Source organism: Acipenser ruthenus, chromosome 2 (genome assembly GCF_902713425.1).
Source record: "Acipenser ruthenus chromosome 2, fAciRut3.2 maternal haplotype, whole genome shotgun sequence".
NCBI classification, from domain to species: Eukaryota; Metazoa; Chordata; class Actinopteri; order Acipenseriformes; family Acipenseridae; genus Acipenser; species Acipenser ruthenus.
The window spans coordinates 77,844,327-77,855,722 of NC_081190.1; the positions used below are offsets into that span (position 1 = coordinate 77,844,327).

The 11,396-nt window shown below is 36.0% G+C and overlaps 1 protein-coding gene across 1 annotated transcript; it reads right to left on the reverse strand.

Annotated features, from left to right (window-relative positions):
* Nucleotides 1-4,600: 4,600 nt before the first annotated feature.
* Nucleotides 4,601-6,571, reverse strand: LOC117409608 (histone H2A.Z). Its single transcript, XM_034015895.2, has 5 exons — nucleotides 6,431-6,571; nucleotides 6,053-6,130; nucleotides 5,677-5,790; nucleotides 5,238-5,367; nucleotides 4,601-5,002 (listed from the first exon to the last, which is right to left on the reverse strand). Exons 1-5 carry the CDS (start codon nucleotides 6,431-6,433, stop codon nucleotides 4,941-4,943), a joined length of 387 nt encoding a protein of 128 aa, XP_033871786.1. The 5' UTR covers nucleotides 6,434-6,571; the 3' UTR covers nucleotides 4,601-4,940.
* Nucleotides 6,572-11,396: the final 4,825 nt, after the last annotated feature.

Below are 11,396 nucleotides of genomic sequence, written 5' to 3' on the forward strand. Positions count from 1 at the left end.
AGGGGGTTTAATTGGTTTGTTTTTTTTAAACCCACTGTCTTTATCCACACATAAGATCTGTGTCCTTTTGTAACCAGCATGCCTTATTTTACTTATGGTACACATATCCAGTTTCCATTTTCTCATCTTCACAATTGTATTTTTTCAGGATGTTTTAGGTTGTTGTTAATGTTTCCTCAGTATGATATTAAGAATTTAGCATTTAAATACAAAATTAATTACATTATTTTTTTTTAAAAAAAGTCTTGTTAATATGATGCAGTTACACTAAGAATGAAAAAACTTTGAGAGATAATCTGACACTTTATAGCCTTCAGTTTACGTAAGAAGCACATCAGTAGTAACAGGCTGCGTTTCGTGTATCAGATTACTGTCACGAGCCCCTGAAGACAACATAACAGACGTTTACATGTAATCTGCCAAGCAACCTTACTACAAACATTAATTTTGCGAGGAGTCAGATCCACAACCCATAAGCTGCATAAAGGATAAAATCCAACCTTCATCTGGAACATCAGCATTCAGAAACAGATTTCACTACCACTCAGGTTGCAAAGCAGACAATGATGCAATAAAGTTTTTTAAAAAAAAAAACACAATTGCAATGAGCATTTTGTTAATCAGTGGCTATGGAAAGGGTTTTACAATGAGAAATTTAAAATGACAGCTGATTCTATCAACAGAATGCCCTATAATCCAGCCAAGATACACTTGGATGACATTAAGTGTATAAATGGCACCATCTCAGTAGTGAATGGGACTATTTTATCATCTAAAGTTTACACATTGCAATGGACGTGGGCAAAGTTGTGCCCGCAAGACCAAAGTGGCAGTTGGTGTCCAAAAAAATGGCGAGGCAGAAAAAGGCAGAAAACCCCCTAACCTTTATTTTATTTTTGTATTTTAAAGAGATTGAAATATTTTAATGGGTTTGGGGTCCCATTAAGCCCCAAGGAACAACATAATCTTATTATTGTATTTTGACTTACAACACTTTTCATATTTTTATTTATTTATTTATTTGGCAGACGCCTTTATCCAAGGTGAATTACAGGTGTTACGGGGCAGAACTGTACAGGGTTACAATGCAAGAGTAATGTTTAAATACAGTATAGTTAGGATTACAAGTTAAATCTACAATGAGATATTAGTAGTGCAGTAGTGCAAAGATAGTGCATCAGCTGAGGACCCAGTAACGTGATGCTGAGGTCAGACAAGTGCAGTGCATAGTCGGAAGGGTAGATCAAGTGCAGTCTAAACTGGTGTACCCCAATTTGGTGCAATCAATTGCGATGTGATGTGTTTTCCTATTGTCAAACAGAGGTACATTTACCATTATTTTTTTGCCAACAATTATTTTTTTGCAAACTTAAACTGGAAACAGAGAATCAATTTCTCTAAAAAGAAAAAAAACAATTCACGACAAACAAGACAAAATGAAAAGTCCAGCACAAAGTTGCGAAAGTAAAAAAAAATGTACACAACCCAATGTATTGCATATAGAATAGAACTAATATAGAATATTAGTTTATCTGGTACACGCTGAATGGTGTTTCCAATCAGCAGAAATGCATTGGAAAACTACAACTCCTATAACCCACACGTCAACACTGCTGGCTTCACTATTTAACCTCGGTTTAATGGGATTACACAGTCAAGGGATTTTTCACGCTATCGAGCTGCGGCGCAGTTTATTTTTTTGTTTGCCATCCCAAATGTTTTTTTTTAAATGTTCCTACCATATGCATTTTTGGTCAAAATCTACTTCAATTTCACTCACAATCGTTCATACTCATTTAAGCAGAGGCGGGAGGGGGAGGGTTTGATTTGCTCCTCCAATTAAAACCAGGGATCAGACTACGTAATCTGTCATTGCTAGTACTGTACTGTGTGTGGTTACAGATAGGAGTTTGTATCTAAGGCTAGTCTCCTCTGATGAAAAAACACTCTCTGGACCCCTCCAATTAAAACATGTGCTCAGATCATGTGATCTGTTACTGCAAGTACTGTGGTTAATAGCAGATAGGAGTTTATAACAGAGCTTTACCTCCTCTGAGGAGCCAGTACTGCTGTTACTGTAGGAACGTTGAATAGGGGTTGGGTTAAAATGTTGTTTTTTTCTTGCATTTTAGACATTTTGTTTTTGTTTTATTGAACATTATTATATTATAATTAGAGCTTCTGATTTTTTATTTTAACCGATAAAACCAGATAAAACACCCCCGACACAAAATAATAATAATAATAATAATAATAATAATAATAATTGTTGGATAGCCAATAAACACCAGAAAACACCGGAAAAACTGTGGAAATGGTTAATCAATTCACGTTAACTTTACCCTTTTCCCATTCAAAAATAAAAACCTTCTACAAAATGAATAATAAATACATTTCCCAGTGCTGCTGGGCAATATCCCGCCTTCCTGACTTGATTTGTTCTGAATACTTTAAACCCGCTCCAACTACTGAGTGACAGCACATTCCTACATTTCTATTGGAGACTCTGCTTACGAGATTTAAAACGAGATTACAATCAGAAATGGAGGCTTGTTAGCGGGCTTTACAGTTGCATTACAGTTAGATACGGAGGATTTAAAACAGAATTGTGGCGAAATGTACAAAAAATGCCCACAAACAAGAATGTGCCTGTGACCATAGGGATTTCATTGTAGAAGACAGCAAAGGAAAGAAGGTACAATTTAAGTGTGCAAGTACGGTCGAGTTACTACTATACCTATTTTGAAAGAAAAAAAAAAAACACAAAACAAACGCGCAAGCATTTTGGAAAGTAACCGAAAACACCAATTTATATTTTAAAGACATTTACCCCAGACCTTCATTAATTCCTTTTTTTTTTTTAAAGGAGACAAACACTTGCAAATGTTATGAGAGTCAAACCTCTAGTATGTAAGGGAGTGTTCTTTGAAATAGCAGGAGTTAAAGACTGAAGTTAGCACTTTGAAAATATGAATCTCTACAGTAGATAAATAACTCAATTAGGTGCTCTTCAAAGGTAGAGACACTGCTTGTACAAGAAGCTGACATAAAGCCTCTCCAATTAATGTAATTGAGCATTCATTGGTGGAACGAATTGACGAGGTTGGTAAAAAGAAAGCAGTCTTCAAGTACTGATCTGTTGAGAATAGAGTACAAAGTACAAAATTGTGTCTGTCTGTCTGAGGTACGAGATTTCCCTCCCTAATCCAGTTCTGGAGCAACTGCATGTCACCCGAGTACCCTCTAGTGGACACATTTTATATATATATATATATATATAATGACATCATACTGAACTGGAAAAACAGCACTCAACATGACCAAAACATAACAGACTGGTGTGCCATGGTTGTCTCCAACGAAGGCATGTTTAAAAAAAGAATGGTAATTATATTTGTAATCATATACAGTATGTGTTCATTAATTGTTTTGATTGGAAAAGCTGCAGCAGCTTCTTACAAAGACATCCCAAAAAGCAATACAGTATGTTTAAAGCATACTTTCAAAATGAATTGCAATTGCATGTGAACCGACTTCTGTGGACAGATACTGTGTGCACTACGTGCAATGCCTTTCATTTGAGATGCTGCAATATTAGCTATGTGTCCTTATCAAACCATTAGGTTCTGTCAGCTCAGTACAAATGACTTGTCCAAACCTCCACATACTCATTTTTTTCTAGATGGTAATGTTCTGACTTAACAATGGCCAACCCTGTTTGTTAAATAGCATTTATTTTTGCAACAACTGCTTATTTTTTTTAAGTTAAACTGAACTATGTAATAAATGTATCCAAGTAAATGAGTAATAAGTAGCTTTATTTGATAGAGCATATATTAGGTGTTGGGAGATTTAGATTGGGCACCTAAGAGTACTGTACTAAAAAGTAAGTAAGCCCATTGTCAACATGATGTTTCAAAACAAAAACAAAAAAACCTCCTTCCCTATAGTTAACTGTAGATCAGTGACACCTGCAAACTATACAACTCAATCATTATATCCACATACATTAGTGTTTTGTTAAATGACTATCTGTCTATATATATATATATATATATATATCTCTATATCTATATGGCAGACCAATACTAATTGGTTTGGTTCTGGCCATTTAAATGCCAATGTTAAAGTGATAGATATGTTAAGTGATTTAAAAATGAGATTGTATTGTTTAACATAACAAAAAAAATCTCAGAAAGTTTCAGATCAGCAACAATGGTCACAGGTTTGATTTGACTCTCACTGGATTCCTAAACACCACAAAGCACACTCCAGTGGTTAGAGAATTGCAGATGTCTCTCAGATTTTCTATTGAATTAGCTGGTTTAGGAACCTGATAAATCACTTTAATCATATGTAAAGCACATCTAGATTTAGCGCAAGCAAATTATAAAATCTACACAAGCTGGAATGTATGTTAGATACATTTCTTTAGAGAAGTAAGAAAGCCACAATGCAGGACAATAGCACAAAAATATGTTCATATTAAAATGGGGTTCACCAATTAGAACAAAAGTGAGTTTTGCTAGTAAACCTTTTATAAATCTGCTTAGACAACACAACTTCAGCATTTGGGTGAAAAAAAATAAATAAAAAATGACACTGTTTAAAACATTTATTGAGCTTTTGTCCAGGATACAAATTAGAACAAAAACATGGATCTGAATCAGTTAACTTTCAAGCAGGTATTGAGTGTTCAATAATGTACACAGAACAAACATACCATAATCTACCACAGTTTAAATCAAGCTTCTTTGAAGCCACGCTTATTTATATACCCCCAGAAATGAGTAGCTGTACAGCTCAACACAATTTAAAAAAACTAATTTCTATTACAAAGCACAATAATTCTTCCACCCATTTTTAGAACAGCCTTTTGAACAAATTTATAACAAGTTCAGCATCCAGAGACAGCCTGGCCAATAAAACCAGTTTGTTCTTTACACTGTCTTCTGTTGTCCCTTTTTGCCAATCAGTGATTTGTGGATGTGAGGAATGACACCTGTGGAGAGAGAAAAAGAAGTTTCAGTACTTGCTTTAGATTCCAGTATGTACCCAGTGTACGAGCCAAGTATTTTAATACAATGAGACAATATACTAGTATATCCAGCCTGAAATCTAGTTTTAACAGCAATCTTCAACTGAAGGGTTATACTGGATATGAACTTTAAGACTATTCTAAAAGCCAAACTGGAGATTTGTTTTACTGCAGCAGACTTAACAAGATTGGCACTTACCACCACCAGCAATTGTTGCCTTGATAAGCGAGTCCAACTCCTCATCTCCTCGAATGGCAAGCTGCAAGTGGCGAGGAGTGATACGCTTCACTTTCAAATCTTTAGATGCATTTCCTGCCAATTCCAAAACCTGCAAAAAAGAGAAACTGATCAGACATCTCTCATCAACTCTGCCTGCAACACCGACTAATGGCATAATGTCTCAGCTAATACATTAACTGGACCGACTCTCCCACAAGAAACGCCCGCCTATGAAACTGTAGTTTTTGGTGGTTTATTTATAATGAATTGAAATCCACATTCAAATATATTAATCCATGAGATTACAGCGTCATAGCGCCCCGCCAGGCCATTACTGAAACTACTCTAAAGCAGTTGGGAGCTTCGAGCCCTGCTTAGCTTTTGGGGTTAATTAATTTTTAAAAAAATATATAAATACCTCGGCAGTGAGATACTCCAGGATGGCCGCACTGTAGACGGCCGCTGTAGCGCCTACGCGACCGTGGCTTGTAGTCCTTGATTTCAGATGCCTGTGAATACGACCCACTGGAAACTGCAAAGGATAAGCAGGGTCAAAAACAGTATTATCGGTTGAAAATTCAAGGTTTGCCTGCAGATGCCCATTTAAGATATTTGATTTCTAAACAAAACGTTTATGTTTTGAGCTGCTAGCTTGCCCTTGGTGAAATGAAGGCCACGGTGCATTTTATCAGACAATCAAACTAGAACAATGTTCCCGTTTTATAAAACATATTCATTAAAATACACCCCCACACACACACACATTACAGGAATATCTAGTATGATGCACTAACCTGCAAACCTGCTCTCTGAGAGCGGGAAACCGACTTTGTCTTGGTCTTTCCAGAGTCCTTCCCAGCTTTTCCGCCAGCCTGCACAACACAACGTTGAATTAAGTTAGTCGAATGAAAATGGAGATTTGTTGAATTACATGCACTCTATCGCCGTTTCAAAACAAATTAAGAAAACTAGCATTTACCATCCGACTTTCCCATCATCCAAGCAAAAACACTTAAGAAATTATGTTGTTACATTCCAAACACCGGCTCTTTAAAACGATTATTGCTAAATCCAACGAGCAATATTATTAAGACTACGTCTATTTTTTGTTAATTTTAAAATAACACTCTAACATAATCAGTAGCTTTGCAAGTAAAAGAAACAACACTTACCATTGCGTTTTTAATAAGCTTCACTTTACAACACAAAAGGAATAAAAACACACAGTACGGTCTAATTTCAAACTACTGCGATCCCGCCTTCACTCCCTTATATATGGAATGAATGAAGAAACATCCGGGGCTTTGGAGTCAGACGTCCACCAATGGCGCGAAGGCGAAAAATCGCAATATTCACATTCACTGTCCAATCAAATTACCAGACGTTTCAAAAGGGCTGTTCCAAACATTTCCGCGCGAATCTGAGCGGGGTATTGTGGTAAATGTAGTTTGCTCACTTTTGGCTTTTTCTCTGCATCATAGTAACATTCCTGGTCAATAGCGTCTGTTTTATTAGTCCTTGTGAATTAATACAAAGTAATGCCATAGGAAATGTCCTTCACCCAACCCAGTTTCTGATTTTCTTCCAGATCAATTCAACTTGAAGATGACATTTTATGAAAGGAATTACTGATTCAAATAATGTCTATTTGGCTTACAGCGAGCAGCTTGTCAGGACAACTAAAGCTACATGTACATGTTTTATACAAGCACAGTTTTTTTTGATAAAGTAGAGCACTGAAGAGTAAACTATGTAGAAATGTATTAACACACATCACTGATGTATATATTGTAGTGTAACAAAAACAACAACACAAGTGCAGGATACCTCATCTTTAAAATATCTTGTGAAAGTAACCTGGTAATATTTGATGAATCAGGGAGGCTTATATTCTCAATATTATGTATTATAATCAGAATTTCTGAATATTTTTTAATAGAGTTACCTTCACCACTTTTTTTAAGGGAACTATTTTGCATTGAATATTCCAAATTTAAGATCAGCAATATTGTTTTTCATTCTTTGTATGTCATTCAGATGTAAGCCTCAAGAAGATTGTTACTGGGTAAACACTGATGGGTTACTAAGTAGGCCTGAATGGCCCCTAAATAACTTTGGAACTGTGTTAAGTCCAAGGTGTCAGACACCCCCACTTACACCTGTTAACTGGAAGACACCAAAAACCTGGTACAGGTACAGCTCTAGTGGTTGGTTTTGGGGGTGGGGGACAACGTTAGCTGTCTAAATTGTACCAGGAGGAGCCAAGGACCACAAACAGTAATCGGAAAAAGGCGATACTATGTGTTTCTATAATATGTAAAAGAGATAGAATGAGCAATTGTGATGTCATTTCGTTTTTTATAAAAGGTATATTTGATACCTAGTGTAGGAATAGTGTATATTTCAATAACAGCATTCCCTTCAAATCCTGTTGTTTTACGGGATGGTAACAAAAGGAAGGGTTCTATTTAAGAAACTGCAACTCCCAAGAGTAACAAAATAATGTATCTGCAACCGTGCATTATTAGAAATGTCTTATATGTGTTTATTTATTTAATAGAGACAGAAACACAGTTCAGAGCAAGACAATACAAACTGTTAGCAGTGTCCACAGACTAAAATATATCGCAGACACGAACCAGTAGAGATATAACATTTCACATAAGTGCAATATAGGTAAACAATAACATGATCATAAGCTGTACAAATATAAAACACATTCAAACATGAAAGCAGATCAATTACACAAGAATTAGTATTATGTATGCCAGCATTTTCAAACAAACATCCCTGTGCAGTATTCTACTTTTGTTTGTGATTGATTTTAAATCATGATTTCTCTGTCTGAAAAATAATTGAAATATAACATTTATAAGTATTCACTACACATTGTCAATGTGCTACAAAGTTATATTATTGAATATATATACAGTGCCTTGCATAAGTATTCACCCCCCTTGGACTTTTCTACATTTTTTAGTGTTACAACCTGGAATTAAAATGGATTTAATTGGGATTTTTACCATTTGAGTTACACAACATACTTAACACTTTGAAGGTGCAAAATATGTTTTATTGTGACACAAAAGTTAATTAAAGAAAAAAAAAAGACATTTGTTGGTTGCATAAGTATTCACCCCCCTGAGTCAATACTTGGTAGAAGCACCTTTGGCAGCAATTACAGCTGTGAGTCTTTTTGGGTAAGTCTCTATCAGCTTTGCACATCTGGATCCTGCAATTTTTGCCCATTCTTCTTGGCAAAATTGCTCAAGCTCGGTCAAGTTGGATGGGGACCGTTGGTGAACAGCAATTTTCAAGTTTTGCCACAGATTCTCAATCGGATTGAGGTCTGGGCTTTGACTGGGCCACTCTAAGACAATCAGGTTCTTGTTTTTAAACCACTCCAGTGTAGCTTTGGCTGTGTGTTTAGGGTCATTGTCCTGCTGGAAGGTGAACCTCCGCCCCAGTCCCAGGTCTCTTGCAGACTGAAACAGGTTTTCCTCTAGAATTTCCCTGTATTGCCCTCAATCCTGACCAGTTTCCCAGTCCCTGCCAATGAAAAGCATCCCCATAACATGATGTTGCCACCACCATGCATCACAGTGGGGATGGTGTTCTCAGGATGATGAGCGGTGTTGGCTTTGCACCACACATAGCGTTTTGCGCTAAGGCCAAAAAGTTTAATTTTGGTCTCATCAGACCAGAGAACCTTTTTCCACATGTTTGCTGTGTCTCCCTTTTGGCAAAATCCAAAAGGGATTTGATATGGTTTATTTTCAGCAATGGCTTTCTTCTCGCCACTCTTCAATAAAGCCCAGCTTTGTGGAGCGTCCGGGTTATAGTTGTCACATGGACGGTTTCTCCCATCTCAGCTGTGGATCTCTCCAGCTCCTTCAGAGTTACCATTGGCCTCTTGGTTGCTTCTCTGACTAATGCCCTCCTTACCTGGTCACTGAGTTTTGGTGGACAGCCTTCTCTAGCTAGAGTCGCAGTTGTGCAATATTCTTTCCATTTTTTAATAATGGATTTAACGGTGCTCCGGGGGATGTTCAAAGTTTGGGATATTTTTTTTATAACCCAACCCTGATTGGTGCTTCTCCAGAACTTTATCCCAGACTTGTTTTGATAGCTCCTTGGTCTTCATGATGCTGTTTGTTTAGATATGCTCTCTAACAAACTCTGGGGCCTTCCAGAAACAGGTGTATTTAATCTGAGATCATGTGACACTTTAATTGCACACAGGTGGACTCCATTCAACTAATGATGTGACTTCTGAAGGCAATTGGTTGCACCAGAGCTTATTTAGGGGTGTCACAGCAAAGGGGGTGAATACTTATGCAATCAAGACTTTTCAGTTTTTTATTTGTAAATAATTTTGAAAAATATGTAGATTTTTTTCCCCATTTCGACATTATGGACTATTTTGTGTAGATCAGTGACAAAAAATCCTAATTAAATCCATTTTAATTCCATGTTGTAACACTGCAAAATGTGGAAAAGTCCAAGGGGGGTGAATACTTATGCAAGGCACTGTATATATATATACTGTATATTTTAGCTCAAAGAGCCAGCTGCCCAACGTTTCGATATGTTGTACATATCTTTCTCAAGGGAGCCTGTGTTTGAATCAAAACATTGGAGGTATTTATAGGTTTTTGACGGCACAACAACTACTTGTTATTGTTTACATTCAAATCCATGATTTATTCTTACATGATGTAATGGTGTTCTATATATTGTGACATCATTTTTACTTCTATCTTTGAATTTGTATTAATTCTAATTAACATTACTTTATATAAACTTATATTTTTATTATATCATGCAATGCTGGCTCTGAGGATCAGTCTTGATTTGGCCTCCCCTGTGCATCAGCATGCACAACTTTTGAATGAATTTTGTTCATTTATTTAAGTGATATATATATATATTGATTGAAGTTAATTAGTTCATTCTTTTCTGTTGAGTCCCGCTGGCATAATCGTGATCAGTCTATTTATCCATTTACTTTATTTTATTCTTCTATATGTCACATTGTCTAATTTTAGCTTTTCTAATACTACAAACTTTACATCTAGCGTGCATGGGGGAAGGCAGCAACAGGGCTGGTAGGTGACGTAATCACACACAAAGACATACCGCTGTACATCTTTTGTACAGCGGTAGCGACACTATGCTTTAGTGTGAAAGGTCCCGGGTTCATGCCCGCCCTACGCCTGTGTGTGGCTTGCATCACCCTGTGTGATGCTCCTGCCTGCCGGAACCAAGAACGTTACATATATATATATATATATATATATATATATATTTTAGCTCAAAGAGCCAGCTGCCCTATATATATATATATCAGTAGCTAAATATTTTTTATTGCATTTCATGTTTATGGATAAATCAAGCAATGGATATATCTTTCCATTCCGGGAAAAATTAGTGCTGCAACATTAACAAGATGCAGACTGTTTCTTTCAGATTTGTTCTACATATTCTAAGCTTTTTCCCAATGACTAGATATTATTTATTTGGTTGCATAACATCCTTCAAGAGTTCTTAATCTGTTTGCATTTCCCTGCTGCAGCAGTCCGTCAGATTTAATACAATATTAAAACACTTAAATTGAGTATGGCAGCCCAAGCATCAAAGGTACTGTCTGCTGTTGCTAAGATACTGTAAAGGCCAATAAAGCTGCAATGGCCAACACAGCAGATATGACAGGCGTTTGATAGAGGGCTCATGGTTTAACGTGAAAGTAAAATCCAATTTATTAGACTTGTGTTCATTACATTTTAACATTGACTGGTAGTGTTATGGCAATAGTCCATCTCCTCATCTAACAAATATATACATTTATTATTATTATTATTATTATTATTATTATTATTATTATTATTATTATTATTTATATAGCACAATTTATGCAGCACATCTCAAAGCGCTTTACAATCTAAAAACACACTAATACATAATAATAATAATAATAATAATAATAATAATAATAATTTTTATTTCATATAGCGCATTTCATAAAGGATTATCACAAAGCACTTAACAAGCAAGGGAAGACAAGTAAAATAGCAATAAAACTAAACTCATGACCTATACAGAATAGGATACAAACTTCTAACAACATTAAAAATCATG